This window comes from Taudactylus pleione, unplaced genomic scaffold, assembly GCF_031769625.1.
Source record: "Taudactylus pleione unplaced genomic scaffold, aTauple2 ptg000685l, whole genome shotgun sequence".
In the NCBI taxonomy this organism is placed as follows: domain Eukaryota; kingdom Metazoa; phylum Chordata; class Amphibia; order Anura; family Myobatrachidae; genus Taudactylus; species Taudactylus pleione.
This window is the reverse complement of record NW_028285087.1, coordinates 1,608,738-1,633,163: the sequence shown is the minus strand read 5'-3', so window position 1 is coordinate 1,633,163 and position 24,426 is coordinate 1,608,738. Positions and strand designations below refer to the sequence as shown.

Below are 24,426 nucleotides of genomic sequence, written 5' to 3'. Positions count from 1 at the left end.
GCCAGCCAAAGCTCATTATTGTTTGTGTTAGACCTCCTGATCGAGATATCTCTTTTAAGGTTTACCAGCTGATGGACAGAGAAATAACACTAAGACCAAACCCTGTCAGTGTTCAAGCATCTCTGTTGTATTATTCAAAAGGTACAAAAATCTTATAGCGTTTCTTACAAGGAGGTTGTTCTCAAAAATGTAACATGCATAGTATCAGTAAGTACAAACATCTATTGCTCTCCAAGGTTAGTAAGGGTGGTCTTAGGATGGGAGTTATGGGAGACAGGCATAACAGTTTAGAATACATATTCTATTCATAAGCTTATCTTGGTTAGAACACATATGTTGAAGCCAAGGTCTTCTGAAACTCAGACTAGCAAATATCACTCTATAATCTACAATTCAAAGTTTATGAATAACTTTACAGGCACAGATCATCCATCTTGTTACAAAATGGAGTCTTATATGGATAGCTTAATAACAGATTTATCATTTTCCCATCTTTTATTCATAACTTTATCCTATACTATCTACAAAAGAGGTACGTGCTCTTGCTACACTAAGTATAGGTACATATACATACAAGTCCCATTTACAGGAACCTATACATAGGATTACGCATTGATCCATTCCCCATAAAGCAAGTCCATGGCCCTCAGTCTCTAATTGTCTTTTTATCTTGTCATGAATATTCAGGGAAATGATGATATTGCATTGTCCACATGTTTGCTTGTCATCCTCAATGAGGCTGGTTCCACAAATGGTACAACTTGGAATGTTGCCTTAGGCATAGATGTTATCATAGACTTGAGCTATCATCAAGGCCTTTAGTGTAGTCTCCTTGGAGAAACAACAGTCAAGTGTAAATAACTCCTTAATCAGAAAAATAACAAGTTTTATAGCAATATAAATGATTATAAACAAAGCTAAACCTTTATCAATAATTGAAAGAATTCCTGATATCCATCTACTAAATTCATTAAATCATTTAGCTGGGTTTAATTAGGAAAAGTAGAAAAGAGAGGGGGGTTTAACCCCCTATTGTTCCTCAGCACACTGAATTATACTTGCAACAATATATGAACACTATATGGTAATAGAATTTCAGAGATATTAGTTGCATGCATTTGCAAATACATGGGATGCTGCTAGGCCTCGTCAAGGCTTCTCTGTCACTAGCAGTCCCTACACTAAATGGTTCACGTCCGGGGCGCAGAGCACCCCAAAATAACGTCCAGCCCAGGACTCCCCCAGGGCATCACACGAAAAATGGAAAAAGAGTGACAGTGCAGTGTAAAGTATAGAAGTGTGCAAGTAATTACTAAGTGTTAAGGGGTTAAAATATGTGAAAAATTACATGAATAATAGTTCTTTTGGGGTGCTCTGCGCCCCGGACGTGAACCGTTTAGTGTAGGGACTGCTAATGACAGAGAAGCCTTGACGAGGCCTAGCAGCAACTAATATCTCTGAAATTCTATTACCATATAGTGTTCATATATTGTTGCTAGTATAATTCAGTGTGCTGAGGAACAATAGGGGGTTAAACCCCCCTCTCTTTTCTACTTGGTATGACCCCTCCCTTTCATGCACCTGAAAAAAGTACTACCAGATTGATTGAGCAGCTGCCATTTCTTTGTTTGTTTTTAATTAGGAAAACCATTCATTATCATCAAGATCATACTCTGGATTACTGTGTGTTTTCCCTGAACTGGTCTTTCAGTTCCTTGATTTTTTTCATGTATCCGTGTATCAGGTCAGAAAAGTTATCAGATATATATATATATATATATATATATATATACATATACACATACATACATTACAGCAGGCTAGTTTCACAATAAAAGACACATACCTTATCAAGTAGCTGTAAGGTACTCAAGGATCAGTCTAAACTGTCCAATAACCTTTACTCTAAATTGTAGTTCATTAGTGATCATCTTAAGCACATCAAATATTTCATCTGTAACATTATTAAACAATTCGGCTAAAGCTTCTATATTGTGATCATACTAAACATTGAGTCTAGATATTGTTACTGCTTCATCTCTGGATATACCACCATACATGCAATTACTCAGCTTAATACTTGTAATAAAAACTCAAAGTTTTAACGCTAAAATTAAACTTAGAACAAAGCAAAGCAAAATATACACTTCCACAGGCCTTTGTCTGGCTTGGGGCCTAGAAACATGTATCTAATCACAATATCAAATTACTTCTACTCCCCTTAGACTTTGCAATAGGAGGTATATATTCAGGTGTCCTTCCCATGAAGTTTCACTGAAATAAGTGTACTCATCAGGATTTGGAATAAACTTTCAAATCTGGGCTCAATAGCCTTCCTGGTACTGTATATTTCCAAATTATCATCCAATCTCCTGGTTGTAAACAGTGGATACCTGTATCAAGATAAAGGACTAGAATAGAAGAAAACTCCTAACTATGTATTTTACTTAATTGTTTGTTAGATTGATACATAGTACACCATATCTGCAGATGACCTTAATCATGATTTTCTTAATTACCTTAATTACCTTGGCCATTGTCTTTGCATCTGCCCTCCAACACGCCTACCCTCCAGGCCAGTGACTGATGAGGCTCATACAAGAGGACATCACAAGCGGAACATTTGGGCAGTGGTATAAAATCAATTTGTATCCTTTGTAAAGAACACTGAGTCTGGGGAGTACATTTCAAAGGGGTTGGGATAGACTTACCTGGATTGTTCAATGCACATATTAGGCATTCCGTTACAAAGGGCTGTGCTGTCTGTGCAAAACCCGGAGCTATCCAATTATGATTGGTGATAGCCACCATTCTATCCTTCCCCAAGTGCACCTCACCATGTATTATCTGGGTCATAACTGGGTAAAGTGCTTTTGGTAGACATAAACATTGACCTTCCCCCCCACTCACCATTTGTCTTTAGCTCCTAGCTTTGCTTTTCTCAGCCTCTGGAGCTTGTACCTGGAGCTTTGTGAGGGTACTTAAGTCAATCTTGGAGGCGGGATCTACCACATAAGTGGGTTGCCCTTGGGAGCAGTGACTTATGGCAGCAACACATGTGGCCTGGTCTACCAGTCTATTAACTTCAGCTTTGGGTGTAGTCTCTCAAGTTTACCCTCATTTTTATCACTACAAGCCTTTGGGATAACTGGAATGCAGTAGACAGTGCTCTGACGTAGCCAACATACCCTGTGTATGGAACGACAATGATTCCTGCTTCATTAATTCAACACAATCATGATCAGAAAAAGAAAAAGTTTGTATATTTTTCCAGTGTCTTCCTTGACACTGTCACTATTTACTGTTATTTTATAATTATTCTCTATCCTCCCATCTTTTGAAACCTGTGAAAGCAGGATTCAACCATTGTACCTTTAAGAGTGACATCACTTGTACAACAAAGCTACTTCATATTTCGTTAAGCTTAACAATAGAAAAATGCTTTCTTTAAGCTTTACTCAGGATTTTATTACTTATGTGATACTATAAGGGTTAAGCGGTGTCCTAACACTATGTCAGCACTTAATAGTGTCTAGGTGACAAGAGTTTCTATGTGATTGTTCAAGGACCCCATGAGCATTTAAGTTAGACTCATGACAAAACAGTATAAAGGGCTTACTATAATCAGGTAAAACCAATGCTGATGCATTAATAATATCTTGTTTTACAACATGATAAACTTCAATTTATTCATATGTTAATGCCTTGTTTGCATTATACAAAAGTTACAATTTATTTAAATACAGTTTCCATTGTCTTTCTATGTAAGTTTTTATATATACGAGGTCTTAAATAATACATTTTTGTCTGTATGGATTGCAATTTATTTTTAAATACTTTATAATTTTGTTTCGAGTTAACATATAACTGTAGATCGTCTACATATCGTTTAACGATCTGATTGCACTGGCAAAAAGCAAATCGCTTCAACATTAGGACTTATAGTACCGCCCCCTTGTGGCATTTTAGTCTAAGCATACTGCTTCTTTTGTTAGGGACTAAATCGCAGTAAAAAACTATGAGGTGGGTGGTATGCCATTCAACAAGGTGTGCAGGTTAGGTAAAATCGATGTATTAAACCTGTATCCTTTTATTAATCTCTCTTAAATCATGAATCATCTTAAAGGAGGGTGATCCATCTGCATTTTGGGTTTTCTGTTTAATAATGAACAAAGGCAAGTTTCAACTGGAACGGCATTCCCTAAATACCCCTACTTTCATGTAACCTTCTACCTATTTGGTTACTTGATCTGATTTTAAAGGGTACTGTTTAACTGGCCACACATGTTAGCTTTAAGTTTAATTTTTAAATGGGCAGTAGCCTTATATCTATTTTACCCTGTACCCATAACATATCAGGGACTTTAGCAAACATCTCATTTCAGTATAGACTTTCAGTGTTAACAACATTAATGAGGTCTATTGATGTGTGTTACTTGTATCAAAGGCTATTCTTCTAAGAAGTCTTGGTTTGGAAGCTAAAGTTACTTCCCCATCTTTGTCTATTATTGTAGCATTTAATGCTGACCATAAATCTGCCTCTAAAGATTAAGAGGGCAGTTATTTGAGACTAAAAACTGGGTCTTCTAATGTTACACCATTATTTACAGTAATCTGCAATGGATTTATCTTTTGTAAATACTGCATTTGACCATCCAGGCCAGTGGCCGGGACTACAGGGGAGGTCAAGTGTTCTGGTGAGATTAATTTGAACTGAATAACATTTTTAGCAGACCCAGATGGACACAATAGATTGTGGGACTCTATGACTGGTCATATTGAGAGGTAGATGACTCTGGGGGCTATCTTCCAATGCTTGTTTGTCTATGCGTAATATCACAACCATATAACATTTATACATATTCATGTCAGTATCATTAAAATAAATGCCAATAGCAAAAAATAAAAACACTTTTGCAACAAAACAAAGGCCCATAGCAAAAAGTAAAACCAATTTTGATTTGCAAATGTCACTAAAACTGCCTGTTTAGCATTTGCAACGATGTTCACTGAGCCTCTTGTGAACTATGCATATAAAAGGTTATCTAAGACAAAAACAATTGTCATACCTTTAAATATTTGGAAATTTTACTAACCTCACATTTAGATTTACTTGAACATACATTTGATTTATGTATTTTTCTACGTTAATAACTTCTTAAGTCCACTAATTTCTGCACAAACTGCTGTGTGTAAATCACCTGAAATTTCAACTTCTCCTTAACCCTCACTCCCCCTCCCTTCAGAATTTCTTAACGGGAGACTGTCAGAATTCTCAGAAACACACAATGGCAAAACTTCAGCATCTGATTCAAAATCAATTTATTTTTAAAAACCTCAGCCACTACATTGTATGGGTGTCCCCAAACACATTGGATTAAACTGAGATGTTTTAACAAATTTCCGAAATTTCATCAACTTATTCTGTAATCTACCTTTTGCAATTGATACTTGCACTTCTCTTTACATTTACAATCATAAACAATTTAGCACTCTCCACAATGTTTATTGAGGATGCTCACATTTCTATGTATTTTTCTTACAGGGATCTATGTATTTCTTATTTTCATTCCAACTTCTGGTATCTTTTCTGGGTTCGGTATATGATACCTTCAGTCTACAAACTCTACAATTTACAGCACCACAATTCCAAATCATCACATGCTTGACATTCTATATCAGGGCATAACTATTTATTTTTAGCAATAGTCTTTACTGAACAATTTGGACCTACTGACCTTAGAGATGTTTGTTCAAAATAATCCTTAAAGTACATACAATTAATTTCTTATTCCCTTTCTTGTGACTCTTTCTTTAACAAGATCTGTTTTAACACTTTTATCCAATTGAAAAGTTTGCCTTCACGTTTGTTACTCTTTATGCAGGAGCCATGTAACTTACGTATCTGTTGTATTTTAATCGGATCAAGTGTGCCATTTCCATTCTTTCTGTCACCCCAGGACCTAACACTGTACGTATAATATCCATGGGGGTCTGACAACTGGACAGATGTTTGCTGTCCACATTACTCATTTCTGTGGGTTTCCTAAACCCAATATGTGTGTGCGGGTTTACTAAACCCTGTTTTGTGTGTGCGGGTTTACTAAACCCTGTTTTGTGTGTGCGTGGTTTTACTAAACCCTTTTGTGTTTGTTGGGATTTACTAAACCCTTCTCTGTGTGTGGGTTTACTAAACCCTGTTTTGTGTGTGTGTGGGTTTCCTAAAGCCTACTCTGTGGGTTTTACTACAACCCTCTTACCATCTGTTGCTAAAGTGGGTCTCCTTAGTAGTTCTGGGCACACTATGACCGTACTTTTGGAATATTAAGTAGATTGATTGGCAAAATTGTTATAAACAAATTCCAAAATTCTCCTACTATAGTCTGGAGATAATCTCCATCAATATAGCAACCTACCAACAAACTAAAGGTACTTCTATGTCTATTTACTCTGGAAATATAAAGATCACAAGATGTATCAAGGGACAATACTTATGCTAATCAGGGAAACTAATTATTAGACTGTTAAACACAACAACACATTTGCATTTCTCATATGTAAATCTATAAGGACTATAGTCTGTATACATGTTTAAAAATTCATTAGACCTGTCATTTCATAAAACAAAACCCAAAATGTAAAACAAAACCAAGAGTCTGAGACACATAGATATCCATACCTGAATCCCCCGGCAGACACGGGAGTTCTCCAAAACAGCGCAGTCTAATTTGAGCAGAATACCACTCATCCCGGGATTAATGTTAGAATCCACTGTCCCGGTCACTCCCAACGTGTCCGCCCACGGATCGGCACAGGAAATCTCGGAATGGGAACCTCCAAGTGATAGATCGTAATTAATCTTCTGTGGGTAATCACCAGCCAAAGCTCATTATTGTGTGTCAGACCTCCTGATCGAGATATCTCTTTTAAGGTTTACCAGCTGATAGACAGAGAAATAACACTTAGACCAAACCCTGTCAGTGTTCAAGCATCTCTGTTGTATTATTCAAAAGGTACACAAATCTTATAGCGTTTCTTACAAGGAGGTTGTTCTAAAAAATGTAACATGCATAGTATCAGTAAGTACAAACATCTATTGTTCTCCAAGGTTAGTAAGGGGAGTCTTAGGATGGGAGTTATGGGAGACAGGCATAACAGAATAGAATACATATTCTATTCATAAGCTTATCTTGGTTAGAACACATCGACTGAAGCCAAGGTCTTCTGAAACTCAGACTAGCAAAAATCACTCTATAATCTGCAATTCAAAACTTATGAATAACTTCACAGGCACAGATCATCCATCTTGTTACAAAATGGAGTCTTATACGGATAGCTTAATAACAGATTTATCAACGCCCACTTGCGCACGTTATCTCCAGGAAGTGTATGCAACCATAGGTAACATCGAGTACCATCGGATGGATATGCAGCACTTGTGGTTGACCATACCCTACCGCAAGCACTGCGAGTACTTCAGTGTAAATTCTGCCATGTGATGTGCACGATGACACTGCCACTTAATTATACACACCTCTGAAACGGCGTTAGGACGCTCAGGCACGCCTGCATTCGCACCTCCTCTCCCACTCAAACTGCTTCTCCTGTCACTCATGCAGCTTGGTTGACTTTACGTTGTGAGTGGACGCATCCCGATCACCCACACTGGTTCGCGCACGTGCATTGCAATGCGTATGCATGCGCAGAATGCAAACAATCGGCTGGCTGCGTGCGAACGCATCTTAGCGAGTGGGTCTGAATCAGGCCCAAAGTTTGTATAATCAACTTGTTTACATTTCTTTTCATTTGCTTTTTATCTGTATTCTCTGCTGCACAAACCATCTCTCTCTGATACCCTCCTAATGTCTCTTTCAGCCTAATGGATGCCATTCTGAACATTGATAATGTGGAGTGGGATGATGAGAGCAGAGAGATTGCCCAGCGAGCAGTCACTGAAGCGAATGTTCTTGCGATTACTGAAAATCGTGCGGTGTGTACATAACTTATCAACCACCATTCACCTTTTTCTATAGAGCCTGGGGCGACTGAGAACAACTTTCCTTTATCTTAATGTGATGTATATATTGTCCGTACTCTATGCAAAGCCACTAATAACAGCTATTACTGTGATAAGCTTATATTACATACTTACCCCCGGAAATGTGCAAACACTTTTGGTGAAGTGAAAGAAGATATGACTAGAGGTGGGATAAATAATGTAATGTAAAATTTAATTGTCAGTAAACAGGGATGGACTGGGGTTGTAATATGCTCCAACATTCATCCCACACCTAGAAAGGGGCAAGCCACGGGGTCTTGACCTCTTGACATACCCCAGTCTAAGCAAGCTGGCTGGAGAGAGCACAGGCAGACTTAGCCATATAGCCAGGCCTTCTCACTCCTGGATGGCCAATCTGGCCATTGGGCTTGCTGGCAGGATGGGTAAGGAAAGCCCGTGCTTGAGATTTTGGCAGTCAGGATTCTGATGCCGGTATCCCGACAGGATTAGGATACCAACACCTGTTGGTAGGTATATTAACCCTACCCCTCTCCCTACCCTAACCTGCCCTCCCCAGTGCCTGAACCTAACCTTCCGCCAGTGATTAAACCTAACTTCCCCCTCCCCGCACCCTAAACCTAAACCTCCCCCTACCCCTACCCTAACCTTCCCTCTCTGGTACCTGAACCTAACCTCCCCCCAGTGACTAAACCTAGCCTCTCCCTCCCCGCACCCTAAACTTAACCCTCCTCCCTTAGTGCCTAACCCTAACCCTCCCCCTAGTGCTTAACCTTAATGCAAACCCTCCCCCTAACCCTGCTACTTATCCTCGGGATTCCAGGGGTCGGGATGCCGGAGCCGGGATCCTGACAGTTGTCAGGATTCCAGCGCCGGCATTCTGACCCCTGGGATCCCTGCGGTCGAGATATTGACTGCATCCCCTCCTGGCATTTGCCAGAAGTGCCATATTGCCAGTCTGACCCTGCCAGTCAGTCCAATCTAGAATCAAGAGGGTTGCCAAAGGCTCCAGGAAAGATATACACTAACCTCAATAGAATTTACTTTGAAATGTTGTATGCCAACAGTTATTTTTTAGAAACACTGACCACCTGGTTCCAATGACACCTCCAAACCCTGGCATGCACCTATAGATGGCACATGTTCTCATGGTCAACTGTTACTCTAAGTCAAGTGAACCATTTAGCCTTGGACTTGGCAATGATTAGGTCATTAGTGATCTTGAATGGAGGCAGTTTTTTGGTGGAATGAAGAGGCTGAAAGCCAGACTTCAGAGGGTCTAGGAGGGAGTGGAATGAGAAGAGTGAGGTGAGGTGAATATATACTACCTAGTAGAGGAACTTAGCAGCAAAAAGGAGAAAAAAGATGGGATGGCAGTATACGAGGTTGGAGGGAGTTTCTTAGGTTTGGGGTACACTAGGGCATGCTAAAATGATAAAGGGAGGGTGCCAAAAGAGACATAAGTTGATCAGGAGTGAGAGATTGGAGGATGTTGGAGAAATGTAGACAGGTGGAGGGTAGTGAGAAGTACAAGGGCAAGACTGGGATGAAGGAGGACAATTTTGGCAGCCTAATCGGAAGGAAGGGGATGGTGGAGCCTGAAGTGATACGATGCTGTGCTAGATTAACTTTATTTTGGAGGTAAAGTGGGTGACAAAATCAAGCACACTGAAGGAGGAGGAAAGAAAGAGTGAGTAGAGAGGGAGATAAAGGTTGCAAAGAGGCAGTGAGGGATGGAGACCTGAGAGGAGATGAGGGCATTTAAGTAGTATTTGTCTAACGAGTGAGAAAATTGAGCAATAGAATGATAGAATAAAGTTGAGAGTCTGCATGAGAGCTTAAATTTCTCCATTGGTGCTCAGCAAAGAACCATTGGATAAATTCAGTCAGCATAGAAAGCTAAGGTTGGGGAGGGGACTGTTGAAAATTGATGGTAACAACTGTAGCAGCAGAGTCCATGGAAGTAGTGAGAGCATGGTCATAAATGATGATAGCTTGGTCATAGCAAATAAGGGTAGTATGGAGGAGAGATAAGAGTCTAGAGAGAAGGAAAAACTGGTTGTGTCAAGGGCATTAAATTCTTGCTAGTATGAGTGGACATAAGGTAGAGGGTGCATTTGCGGGTGCAATGCTGAAGGAGAGTAGGTGGTAGTCATAAAGATGAGGAAGTTGTGAAAGTCAGAAACAATACAGAGATGCAAGAAAACCAGGTTATGGAAATGATTGTTGATGTCAGAGGTGGAGGTGGTCCATAGAGAGAGGCCAAACTAGAAGGAGAGGGAGAGAAGTTTGGAGGTGGTAGGGTTCGAGAGATTGTCAATCAGGACATTAAAGAACCCCAGGATGATGAAAGGGATGGTGGAGGAGAGAAAGTGGAGAAATCAGGTGGAGAAGTCATCAAGAAATTAGGAAACCGATAGATAAAAATGGAAAATCAATGATCATATGCAGCCACCTTCCAACCACATTTACCAACATGTTCTATATTGCCTGGACCAATGGTAGATTTGTCAGCAGATGGAAAACACTAGTCTATTTATGGTTGTTAATTTTCATTCTGTGTCTCTTCTTATCATTTTAATTCCAGGGTAAAAGACTGAATGAGACAAGCCCTTTACCACCGATCTTTCTTCCTACCCCTCACCCTTGTGAGAAAGACAACCCCTGAATAAAATGCATGGACACACTAATGGAGCTCCAGTTATCTATAAAGTGGATGTTGTTTCTTAGATCATTTAAATGTCTTTTGTTTTAATCGTGGTGCAAGTTACGTAGGAGAGAAACTTCCTACTGGACATTTTATTGTAGGACAAAGAAGGGGCTGAAAGCACAATCCAGTCTGGGAGCTATTTCTGGTGTCCGGACAAGGAAATGCTCTCAAAGATACATAAAATATGGATCTCTTAAGACGCAAACAGAACATGACAAAATGTGGAATAGGTACCAATCAACAATTATTTGCAGTAAAGAGGAACTATAGGATTCTGATTTATACAAATGTAGAGGACAATGGGCCTGATTTAGTAATGATCGCAATTGTAAAGCTGCACGCAGGCTATAGATATGATGTATGCAAGCAGGCAGCTTTGTATGACTCCCACAGCTGCATTTGCGATTCCAGCACTGCAACGGAGGCCGCATGCTGGGATCACCATCGCGACCATCGGTGATCGATGGTCACGATGGTGTATGGCGCCGGGCCGCGTACCAGCTCAGTAAGCCTCAGCTTATGCCAGCTGGCCCGGTTTGTGAGCCCAGGACACTGCGTCGATCAACGCAGTCCCTGGGCTTGCCACTACCAGAAAACAGGGCCGACCCTGCACCACTCCTTAAATGCCGCTGCCTGTGAATGGGTCCGATAATCAGGAATCAGCAGTGCAATTGCACTGCTGAATCAGGCCCAATATGTTTAATTAAATGGCAAATCTACATAGCCAGAAGGGCCAGATTAACAATGTGACTACAACTCTAGGCCTATATAAGTAATGAAATTACAGTTCAAGTCCCGACGGCGGATGCCAGACAGGATCAAGATCCCGACAGAGGAAGGTAAGTACCCTCTAACCTCCCCTGTCCCCCCCCTCTAACCCTAACCCTCCCTTAGTGGTGCCTGACCCTAACCCCCCCAGGGGGTGCTATACCCTCCCCCGTAGTGGTGCCTAACGCTAATCTCCCCCCCCCAAACCTAACCCTAACCCCGCTAGACTCCCTATTCCTAACCCTCCCCCACGCGGCTAACGCTAAGGGCGCCCCAGACTTACCTTAGTTTGGGATGTCATCTTCGGTGTTCCGGCATCAGGATTATGATATGCATCTGTATTTCGACACTTATCATAAATCCCTAGCCAGCATTCCATTGTCGAGATAGTGACTGGCGGTCTTGCAGCCGCAGATCACATGACTACATCCCATATATAAACATACATATACACCAGAGGGCGCAACACAATCTTAAATGGATTCAATCACACAAGTTTTAATAAAATGTCCAAAGGCGATGTCGTACTTCAGGGTCCGTATAAGGGCTAAATTTATAAAAATCCAACTGTATAGATGGGAAGTTCAGTCCATAATGTAGATAATTTTTCTATAGAGAGTGGCGATCTCGTAGCCTTCACTTCTCCAAGGAAGCCACTGGAATCGTGATTTTTCTAAAGCAAAACCCTTCACCAAACAGACACCCAGAAAATGGCCAATTGGCCAAACATTAGTAAGTACCCAAAATCCTTAACAATAATTTTTTTATTAAAAAGTCCTTAATACAAATATTAAAATGTGCTTACAGTATTTACATAGTATTCAGACATCCTGTGTCAAAACAAGAAGAATGGAATGTTTCCCCTGCCTCCACTTTTAGAGTAGTTTGATCCTATTGACAGATCTTTAGAATATGATGGATGACACCATCCTGACAAAAACCGAACGTGTTTCGTCGGTTAGGACTTCTTCAAGGGTTAAATATCTTAAGACCCAAATTCTGAGTATATTCCAACCTGGGGACATTTCCTGTCAAATTTCAAATGGATAATTCACAGGAAACATGTCCTATGTATCCTAAATGAAGATGAATCACAGATTCAAATGAGTCTGCAAAGAATTATTATTATCATCATCATCATAATCCTTTATTTATATGGTGCCACAAGGGTTCCGCAGCGCCTTAGAAAGCACAGAAACAAATGAGCACACAAGACAACAGTAACAGTACAGACAATGCAGGACAAGTACATGATTCATAAACAACGCTGCGTAACACCTAAATAAGCAGCAGGGTGTCAGTAACCAAGTTTTTGGTGCCATTGTAAATTAAAGTAAAAGTAAGGCAAGAGGCAAGTGAGGGAAGAGGGCCCTGCTCACGAGAGCTTACATTCTAAGGGAAGGGTCAGACAAACACGGTGACACAGACGGGCTAGATAGTGAGGAAGGATCATAGAGTAGTGGGTTAGGATGAGCACTGGAAAGCACTGAGGAAGAAATGGGTCTTGAGAGCCCATTTGAACAGTAAGAACCAGGAAGCCAAGTGATGGAGGGATTTTGAACAGGCCAGGAAGACAAAAAAAGCAGCTACTCGAAGAAGTTGGAAGAAGCAAATGTCATGAGTGTCGAATGGAAAGCATGAGATGGAGGGTTCAGAAGGTAAGACTTGGCAGGAGTGACCCAAAGATAGCAGGACCCCAAGACCACCACCCTGGAAACCTCCAGGCCAGGGTGTGTGAGAGAATGTGAGGCCCCCAAAGGAGATAGCTGCAGGAGCAGTGGTGTCAGATGGGTAAATCCAGGGTTTGGTGATGGCAAGGAGAATCAAGACATTGCATATGAAGTGCTTATGAACGGGGACCAGTTTATTATAGACAAAACTGGCTTTCCAGAGGGAACAGGAGAGAGGGACAGAGTTAAGAGTCGAGAGGAGAATGAGATTATTAGGATTGATGTAGTGTGGAGGTGATATTGATCTAGAGCATGGGGATAAGGAGTGTGGGGATATGTGGCTGGCTTCTGAATGAGGAAGGGTGACAGCAGGTGGTGGGTAAGGTGGAGGTTTAGTGTAGTGTGGGGGGGAAGAGGACAGGTAACTTGGAGAAAAGAGAGGGTGCAGGGTTTAGTGGTGGTGCAGCAGGACCATGGTGGAAGAGAAGTGAATAATACTGGAGTTGTGGGAGATGCAGTGGAGAGACTTATATGTGATGAAGAGAGACAGGAATTCAGTGGTTCTAATAAACTTAATCAGGAGAAATTGCATCACCACCTTGTGAGACTGCTGTCTGTTTCCAACTGCAACGTCGACACCTATCATAAATCCCTAGCCAGCATTCCACTGACGAGATAGTGACCTGCAGTTTTGCGGCCGCCGGTCACATGACTACATCCCATATATATAGAATCCAAAGTGTCCACACTCCATTGCATAGAAAAATAAAGAAGGGGTGCTCAATTTATAGACAAAAAATGTCCACAATACATAGAAAAAATAATCGGCACTCACCAAGTGAAGAGGCATACATTTTTAAAGGTTTAATTACCATTAAAATGACTAGGTGCATATAGTCAGTCGACGTTTTGATCCCATTTAAGGATCTTCCTCAAGATATAGCAGCAGTTCTGAGTGGCTAGACAGCCAAGTGCAAAGTGAATACCATCGCCACTAGCCAAACTATATACCACACGGATTGACTCAAAGCTCCGCCCCTGGCCGCAAGGCATACTGGGACACCACGATCAAATAGACTAAGGGCCTGATTCAGAGCCGGACGCTCTGACCAGAGCGCTCGCTCCGAATCAGGGCCGGCCAAGCTTAAAATGGAGCGGCCTCCCGGCCGCTCGCATAACTGTGTGTGACCACAGCCCCTGGCACGCCCACCAAAGGGGGCGTGCTGTCACTCACCACCGACAGCACGCCCCCTTTGGTGCGAGACCCCGAGCAACGGCTTCCCTGTCGCTCGCCGGGTCTCGCGCATGCGCACGACGGAGGCGCCTCCATCGTGTGCATGCGCATTTGGGTAACATCGACCCGCTTGCAAGCGTACAGTGCTCGCGAGCGGGTCTGAATGAGACCCTAAGCTAAATCCACCCCAACCCTGTCAATAAACATCAACAAGGGCTCAAAACATCAATCAAAGTACACCTACTTGGGCGGATGCAGTGCAATACATACTGTGCTTGTCACACCTATATTAGCTGCAGAGCGCGGATACCGGAAGCGGCATGAGCTCCACCTCTGTGGAACGCACACCTCAACCCGGAAATCCGATGGTCACATGTCCAGCTTGCATAGCCGCAAAAAGAGGAAGTGTCATGCGTTCCATCGCCATGGAACGCATAAACAGGGAACATCATGAGATCCCCCAGAGCCCTCTAGTGGAGAAAAGTCATAATGACATAAAGCTGCACAAAATAAATGGGAACATCCTATATAAATGATCAGTGTGATAAATAGATTAGCTTTGTGCTTTTATCGGATTAGCAATGCGAAACAGACGCAAATTCAGTAGAACAAAAATAGTGAGCGACGGGACGCGTGGTGCAGCTTAGTAATTATTTATGTGGTGTGCAAACCATGCTATTTGGTGCCACTTGAGGATTAGCTTATTGCACAACTGTATATCCATGATTTTACTATTTTATATTTTTTCTCACAAAACTAAGGGCAGTATTAGATTTTGTTGTTTATATGTGAAAAAAGAGCAAGAATAAACACGTATAAAGAGCCAAACAGGCAATAAGTGTTTTGGCTGCACTAAGCAGCAATCCCATTTAAAAAAAAAAAATCCACAGAAATCTCTGTGGCAGACTGATTTTTGTTTTCAGGGAGCTATGAAAGATGTATTAGGGGTCTATTTACTAAGCAGTGTTAGGAGACAGAGTGAAAAGTGATAAGCTGCCAGCCAATCAGCTCCTAACTGTCAACTCACAGGCTGTGTTTGAAAAATGACAGTTAGGAGCTGATTGGCTGGCAGCTTATCACTTTTCACTCTGTCTCCTAACACTGCTTAGTAACTAGACCCCTTAATCTGTAGTGTGTCATAGATACCATGATGTCAGCCAGTCACATGGCTCATGAACAGAGCGGCTTTCTTATATTCCTCTGACATCTGAAACAAAGGAGAAATCTATCGCACTGGAAATTATAACTTATTATATATCATAAATCAGAAGCCCCTTAGTTTCCCAATATACAAGTCATCAATCCGTATGTGGGGTACGGGGGTGCTGCCACAGATAACTGGGATATCAAACATTACAAAAGAGAGAAACAGATCTGTAAATGGCGCACGTGAGAATAATAAAATATAACTTTTATTTACACAAATTAAAATACATTAATTTATTTCCTTTAGTACAAGTTGCAATATTTCAAGGAGTACTACATACAATTTCTCCAGAGACCATGCACTGACGTGAATGTAATAAGAACTTATATGTACAGTATTGCTATGAGAGCGCATGGTGGATTATAAAGATACTGTGAAATGAACACAAATTAGAGTACATTTAAATCTCAAAAGGAGATACTCAAAGGACATAAATGTATTAATACGTCCAGATAATACAATATGAATAACCCACTGATTTGTATGCACAAAATAACTATAATAAATTGCTCCTAAATTACTTTGAATTTGCTACAATCAGATCTTCATGAATTAAGGAGCTCATTCAGACCTGATCGCTAGAGATACATTCACTCGCTCTCAGCGTATGCAAATCTAACGCACTCCCAGCAAGGAAAGCAATCATATGGCAAAGCATTAGCGCACCCACTATGTCTTGGCGTGCGATCACTTTGTGTATGCAAACGCTTACTAGCCATTCATAACTTGCGCACGTCATCTCCTGGAAGTGCATGAAAATATTGGTACATAGAGCACCATCGGATGTGCTCGCAGCGCTTGAGGTTGACTATACCTTGCCCCAAGCACTGCGATCACTTCAGTGTGAAATACAACCAGGTGACGTGTACTATGACGCTGCCTGTTAATTATGCACGCCACTGAAACAACGTTGAAACACTCAGGCACGCCTGCGTTCACACCTCCACTCCCCCGTTTCTAGTGGCCTGCCCCTGTTACCACCCACAAACGGCCTTTCCTGTCACTCATTCAACTGGGCTGTCTATGCTGGATGAGCGAGTGCTTCCCGATCTTTTGCAGAGGATCGCGCACTCGCATTGCGATACATACTCATGTGCAGATTGCAAATATCGGGCATCTACGAGCGATCGCATCTTAGCAAGCGAGTCTGAATCAGCTCCTAAGGACACAATACAGGCAGATAGCGTTTTTTTTTTTAATTATTATTATTTACACATCCCTACCTTTTTTTGCACTATCTATAATATGACTGTATTTTACTATTTCGCTATTTTAAATCCCTGAATGTATTTTAATTTGAGTAAATAACAGATACACATTTTCATATAGCAGTCGTATTATTTTAAACACTGCATTTTTTCTTTCTTCACACAACTTTATTTTAATATTTCACCGATCCTTCTATTTTAATACATACCAATAAAAGTATATGTTTTAGAATTAGTTGGTTCAGAGTGCACCATATAAGATGCTTTCTTTTTTCTTTTTCTTGTTGAAATCAATTGTCTATGACTTATAGCATCATGGTAGCACCCTCATTAAAATATAAATTAGAGGTAACAAGATACCTATTTATATAATGTTGAATGTTGAGGTTTGAACCTATGGTATTATAACAAAAAATATACCTGGTCCTTTGGACACTGGTGTGGGATTTATTCTTTATAAGTTTCCAATATACTATCACTAGTGCTTTACTAGTATTTCTTCTAATCCCAGCACAGTTTATCAAGAATATATGGGTATTATACCAATAATTATATAAATATCACCAATCCGAATCACTTCCCACCATGACTGCATTCAATCTGTGTCAGGATTTGAATAGTCGACAGGAGAGATGGCAGACAAATATGAAGGACACCTTTGGAAAGGGTTCAATGAAAGATATGGGATCTTTTGCACATTGGTCAAATGACCTTGTGCTGCTTAAAAATTTATTACTGAAACAAACTAAGTCATTTTGGAACAGAACAATTTGAATAAAGAATGGGAAGATACTTTATTAAATTGTTCAAAAAATGTAATTAATATTCTTATCAAACATGATGAAAGTAAGATTAAACAGTATATGGAAGAAATCTCTATAATTGGAGAGAAGTTGAAACAATTTGAGGGCTTGGAACAGTTTCAAAATACATACTTGAAATATAAAAATGAGGTTGAAATAGCCGAAAAAAACATCATAGAAAGAAAACAACAAAATTCTTAAGGGATAAGAATGATTATCTGAATGGAACAATTTTCAGATGGAATACAAAAAGAACTTATAATAGAAATAAGAGAAGAGATAATAAACACTCAACATCAGAATTGGAAACATCAGAGAGTGATATCTCAGATAACTCCTCAGGAAATATCAGGAGAAGACATTTTCCTTTTTTAGGACCAGGCCCCAGTGTACCCCCAGAGCCAGGATTCCTAAGAGAATCAGAAGAGGATTTAACAACAAAAAACAAAGGAAAAATGGAAAGAGGAGACTGGGGGACGAATCCCAAGAGGAAATACAACTCCTTCAGGAGATGATTCCAGAAGATACAATGAAAATAATAAACCTTAGTGATAGAATATTAAGTGAACATCATCATAATGTCCTATCAAAGGGACTATCTTTCTCTCCAGTAAAAACAATGGACAGATTTGTAGTAGAAAAAGATCTCAATCTATTCATAAGAAAAATTTTATTACACAAATTCTATAAAAACATGAATGATCAAATTTCAAATATTGAGAAACAAGAAATTGAAGCCATTAATGCTCTTGAGGAGCTAATAGAAGATAATCAAATTACTGAAACAGAGGAAATTAAAGAACATCGAGACACCAAACTCAAGAAAAAAACAACCTTTTTCCCCAACTACCAAATTTGTCCTCAAACGAAAATCTTTTTAGATCTGGTATCCAAGGATTTGGACAAACTTAACATAAATAAAAGAAAGATCTGCCATTCTAATTTAACAAAAGAAGAAATAAAAGCTCTCCATGAAATTGAAGAATGGAATGATGTTGAAATTAAGCCATCCGATAAGGGTGGAAATATAGTCTTTTGGAAAAAAGATCTTTATTGTGAAGAAGTCATGAGACAATTAAATGACCAATCATGTTATTAAAGAATGATATTCAATCCCACAGCAAACTTTATATAAACATCTAATTGAAGAGAATTACTGTGGTGGAATTATCACAAAAAGGGAAAAAGATTATCTATGGGTTGAAAGCCCCAAAATACCAACATTCTATGCCCTACCCAAAATACATAAAGACCCTAACAAACCGCCAGGAAGACCCATAGTGTCAGGCATTGGAGGTCTGACAGAAAGGGCAAGTACCTTTGTTGATAGACAACTTAGAGGTTTTGTTATGGAATTACCATCATATATTAGGGACACTTTGGATGTCCTGGGCAAAATAGAAAATATGATTGTAACATCAAATACATGGCTCTGTACTTGTGACGTAGAGTCACTCTATATGAGTATAGACCATAAGAGGGGACTTGAAGCTGTAGATTACTTTTTAAACACCAAAGGAAAAAATCAGTTTGATGGATTCACTTTGAAATTATTGGAATTCGTATTAACAAAAAATTATTTAGTTTTTAATGAGCGGTATTACCTACAAACCTGAGGTACAGCGATGGGCAGTACTTGCGCACCAACGTATGCTAATCTGTACCTCGGGTGGTGGGAGAAACAATTTGTCTTTATGGATTTGAATGACGTATATACGGACCATGTGATAGGATGGTTTCGTTATATAGATGACATTCTAATTATTTATTTATTAGTTTGTACAGATGTATTTTCTAACTGGGTTTAGAGGCATATCCAGCTGCATATCCAGCTGCTACTAATACTGCTGCATTTACTGCTAAAAAGATTGTTCAGGAGTTTGTATGCAGATACGGTATCCCTAGAATTATTGAAAGTGATAGGGGTACTCAATCAACATCGACAGCACGCCCCCTTTGATCAGACACAACGAGCGAAGGAAAGTCCTTCGCTCGTCGCGTCTGGCGCATGCGCACGACGGAGCTCCCTCCGTCGTGCGCATGCGCAGTGCACGCCATCGACCCACTTGCGAGCGGACAGCCGCTTGCGAGTGGGTCTGAATCAGGCCCCTAAATACCCATGTAATAAAATGATTCCTGCAAAACAGTGACACATACAGTATAATAAAGCCAGTCCCAATGTATCCACTATCCTCACTCACAGGTAACGTAACATATCTTACCTTATAAAAGGCTGGAAAAATGACATCACAGGGGCAAAATGGGACTGACAGATTAAAGAGGACCATGCGCCCTGATTACAAGGGTCCACTGGACAATGCCTTCCATTACAGGGGTACACAGGAGCATATTCCATTACAGGGGTACACAGGAGAATATCCCACTAAAGGGGTACATAGGAGAATATCCCAAGACAGCGGTACACAGGATAATATTCCATTACTGGGGTACACATAAGAGGGCCCACAGGAGAATGCGATTGCGATTCGGGAGCTGCTACTGTATATCCTATGAGAACACCACCTCCTATTACAGTATGCCAAAATATAATAAACTACCTGAAGTACCCGGCATTGCCCGGGTTTAAATCTTCAAGTTATTAAGTTTAATATGTGAGGTCATCCAAATGCATCCAGTGGAAATCCAAGAACAGGCTCCCTGGGTCAAAGTTCTGCACGGCGCACTCTGCTGTGAGGTCCAACGAGGACCCCAACCACTCCATTAGGCATCCCAGACCAATTGTTTCCCCTCTGTGAAGTTTTCATCCAAATCCATCCAGTGGAAGTCCAGAACAGGTTCCCCAGGTCAAAGTTCTGCCCAGCGTACACCAAGGGGAGGTCCGACCAGGACAACAACCCCCCTAGTATGTCTACTGGGATCCAACGTTACCACTCTGTAAAGTTTTCATCCAAATTATGTGATGTCACCCAAATCCATCCAGTGGAAGGCCCAGAGCAGGCTCCTCGGGTCAAAGTTCTGCCTGACGCACTCCCCTGTGAGGTCTGAACGGGACCCCAACCACTCCATTAGGCATCCCAGACCAATTGCCTCTGTGAAGTTTCCATCCACATCCATACAGTGAAAGGCCCAGAGCAGGTTCCTTGGGTGAAAGTTCTTCCCAGCGTACACCAATGGGAGGTCCAGCCTGGACATCAGCCCCCTAATATGTCTTCTGGGATTCAACATTTCCACTCTGTGAAGTTTTCATCCAAATCCATCAAATGGAAGGCTCAGAAAAGGCTCCCTGGGTCAAAGTTCTGCCCAGCGTACACCAACGGGATGTCCGACCAGGACCATAAGTCCCCTAAAACCTGGCCAGGATACATCTGGACCACCTCATTTTGGTTTCATCCCAATCGGACCAGGGGTGTAACAAATCCATAACCGGACAAACAAACCATTGAATTTAATATATAATATGTACAGCGCTCACCTTATGATGTATGTGAACATATGCATATGTCAAAATAAAACGTATAATAAAATGAAAATTATGAAACATTTTAAATTTATTTTGAATTCATAATGTTTAGAATAGATATACTTTATATGTCATGCAAGGATTAATGTTTTGTGTACATAAACAGAAATATACAGGGGTGACAATGCAAGGGGGTCTCAGGATGGGGTAGTGAGGATAGGGAGTTGAAAAATAAATACAAAAAACTAAAATTTATAATTCTGATTAAAAAAGTAAAAATTATTTAGGGCCTATTTCAGCTTTGGAATGAGTGAGATTTAGAACTTAACTGATCATCTTGGTGACACCATGCTGCACTGCAGGTGGGGCAGATTTAAAATGTGCAGAGAGATTTACATTAGGGAGGGACATGTCCAAACTGACATCTAAATTGTAGAGTAGTAATAAAGTTGTGCAGTATTTGTGGGCTACATACAAAAGCAGCCAGTATTTACACTACATGCAAAAAAATATATATATTTATTTTACACCCCTTGCATTGCAACATGGTTTGTCCAGGTACACAGTTAAGTGCTATCTCTCTCTAGTCCCAAAGCTGAATCAGGCCCTCAGTCCTTTGATGCAAAAAGAAAGATTTTATGCCCATGTATTATGTTGCAATGTTGATAACGTTAACTGCTCAGGTAACGTGATAATCTTGTTGAAATAAGCACGTGTCAGGCAGCTTGCTGGAAGCACCTTTCGTGCCAGTGCAGCGAGGTGAGCTTACCGGGGTTGTGCTGGTCACATACAGTCCCGCACTGTTCACGGACCCAGAGAGAGGACCTCACCGGAGTACTGATCATCAGGCAGGTAAGTATAAGCGGGGGAGGTAGCAGCAGCGCATGCACGGACACATACTCTGTATTTTTATGCTGTTCCGTGAGGCATGGATGGGACCAGCATTGGGAGAGTGTGCTGGATTTTGTAGTGCTATTTGGAGATGTACTGGGTACCTCCTAGGGGAGTTGGCTCTCAGCTTAAATATATTTATGTATGTGCTGTTATCATGTGGCACAACAGTATGCAATTATATGACCCAGTGTGGGCGTTATTATCATGTAGACTATGAATTCCTATTAATCTTTATACCCTAATGTCGCTATTTAGCGTTGTGAGTCACACAAGAAATAATTGCTTTCCAGACTTTGAGTGTGGTTCCAAAGCACAAAAAGTTAGTCACATTAAAGCATTTAGTTACACGCTGTGATCTAAATACAGTTAGCGCAAAAGATTATACATATACAAGGTACGGTCGATACATACGCAAGTGCTCTGGATCCAGAATTCCCGGCATCAAAGATGAAGCCTCCGCCAACAGAAAGAAGATGATGACTAACTACCAGAAACAGAGCGCTTGAATATATACCCTTACAGAGAGTGGCAATACAATAGAAGCGAGTTGGCATAATCCCATTGGTTCTTGCCCGTGGATCTTCCGTTACGATACAGCCCATAGGTCAGTTTGTACAGTAGTAGTTCAGCCCTCCAACAGCTCTTTGTGTGTATTTTCCCGATGAATAGGTAATCAATAGACACTACATACAAAGTACATTCTATCACCTAATTCTCCATAATTCATAACTTGCAGATGCATATTGCGATCTCTTTGCCGATGGAAAGGAGATCTGCAAATAAACAGTGGTTTAGAATGGCACCAAACATGGTCTGCTTATCATGTACTAAACCTTAGATATCAAATACATGTATTTCACAACATAATGGATAACAGATAAAACCTTTAATATTAACCTTAATGCTAGGGAACCTTTTTGTGTAAGTATGCAATGTGTCAGTGTGGGGATATTAAGAAAAAGATGCTAGTATGCGTTGTGCGTCTACGTGTTTGTGGAGTACACCGTGGTACGTGCTTTGCGGGGTTGTTCATATTATGTGTATTAATAAATCTATGTATTTGTATTCGCAAAATGGCATCTTGTAGATATTGATTTTTCAATTTAGGTCGAAGTCAACCATCCGGCTTCGATAGTCCACCCTTTGATAGCAAACATTACGCTATCACTCTCTGATCTTATCCAGTTGTAGTCATGCATGATAATGGATTATTTATGGTTATATACAGTGTGACACAAGTAGGTCACTGAACCGTTAAATAATGCATCTCAAGAGGGTAGAACAACCCTCATACGCTATCTGCAGATCTATAGGGATCATTGGTGGGATGTGGGATCTCATCAAACCTATAAAGGAAGTTTGGGGACTTGAGAATACATTATCTAGGATGTTTGAAAATAACCTTAATAATATACCTATGCATGACCACACGCTTTCATATTTCATCATCTGATGGTACACTAATTCAGGATTGTAATGCAGTTCTTCATTTAGCCAATTACTAAGATGACAACCAATATGAGGATCAGGAGTTTACCTACACTAGCAACCATTTACAAGATCCACTCTCCTAGACTGGAGAACCATTTTACTCTACTTCAGCCATTGAAGCATTATGGTTCTTTTGAAATTCCCATTTCAGCTACAGAATTTCATCCATCTTCCGGTCTATCACCTCCTTGGGGTCACTAGTGTTATTTGTGATGTACGTGCAATACTTTACACCAAATTGGGTGGCTAAAGTCACACAGTACCCTCCAGTGACAGCTATTAAATAATTTATTACTAGTCTATGTTGCACAAGTTCTTTCTTGTAGGCCTGTAACTCCTTACCTGTGTACCTAAACGTGTCATCATACATCTCAGTGATATTAACTAATAATTTAGCAAGATGTTGAATATATATAAAATTTAAAGTACCCCAAGCGATCCTGGTGGGATCCAATGCTACTAAAGCTTGAAAGCCAGTTGTTTCACTAATCAACTGTGTGGCTGTCTGTACATCACCAGGTATCATGTTTCTTTTGTCTCTGTGTTCATACTGTGTGTGAAGATATGGTGATGGTGTGTTTTTATGAATACCAAGCATTTCACCATGTGTAAGGGTCATAACCTCTGGGAGTACCCTTCCCAGGTAACATAAACCTTCTGAACTCGGAGAGAGACACTTATACGCTTTCCTTCCACATACAGTATAAAATACACGTCATCGGGGAGAACGTAAGGGATAGAATGCATCATAATCATTAAACACATTTCCCTAGCATATGATTCTTTCTCAGGTTCTCCCATCTGGCTAACACATGTTTCTGGTCATATAACCCTGGCACAGTACCCTTCTGGTACCCTACCAACCATTTCTTTGGTGGAACTAAGTGTATACTTATACCGGAAGTGTCTCCCACCTAGTCTAATTGTGCATAAAAGTTCAATATTTATAGGTTCATTATCAGCTCTTAGTGAGAAGGTCATCATCTGGTTATTCCTTGTCAAC

General features: G+C 40.5%; 1 protein-coding gene and 1 long non-coding RNA gene across 3 annotated transcripts in view; one reads left to right on the top strand and one right to left on the bottom strand.

Moving 5' to 3' along the window:
* LOC148477855 (putative DBH-like monooxygenase protein 2) overlaps positions 1 to 10,685 on the top strand; it is a 119,045-nt gene extending 108,360 nt beyond the window's left edge. The window contains exons 12-13 of the mRNA XM_088456066.1: positions 7,876 to 7,990; positions 10,605 to 10,685. Of these exons, the coding sequence (XP_088312192.1) occupies positions 7,876 to 7,990; positions 10,605 to 10,685 (196 nt within the window). The remainder of the gene's footprint in view (positions 1 to 7,875; positions 7,991 to 10,604) is intronic.
* LOC148477854 (uncharacterized) overlaps positions 104 to 24,426 on the bottom strand; it is a 44,338-nt gene continuing 20,015 nt past the window's right edge. For both annotated transcript variants that reach the window (XR_015872464.1, XR_015872465.1), the window contains exons 2-3: positions 6,680 to 6,940; positions 104 to 831 (exon numbers count right to left, since the gene is read on the bottom strand). This is a non-coding gene — a long non-coding RNA (uncharacterized LOC148477854). The remainder of the gene's footprint in view (positions 832 to 6,679; positions 6,941 to 24,426) is intronic.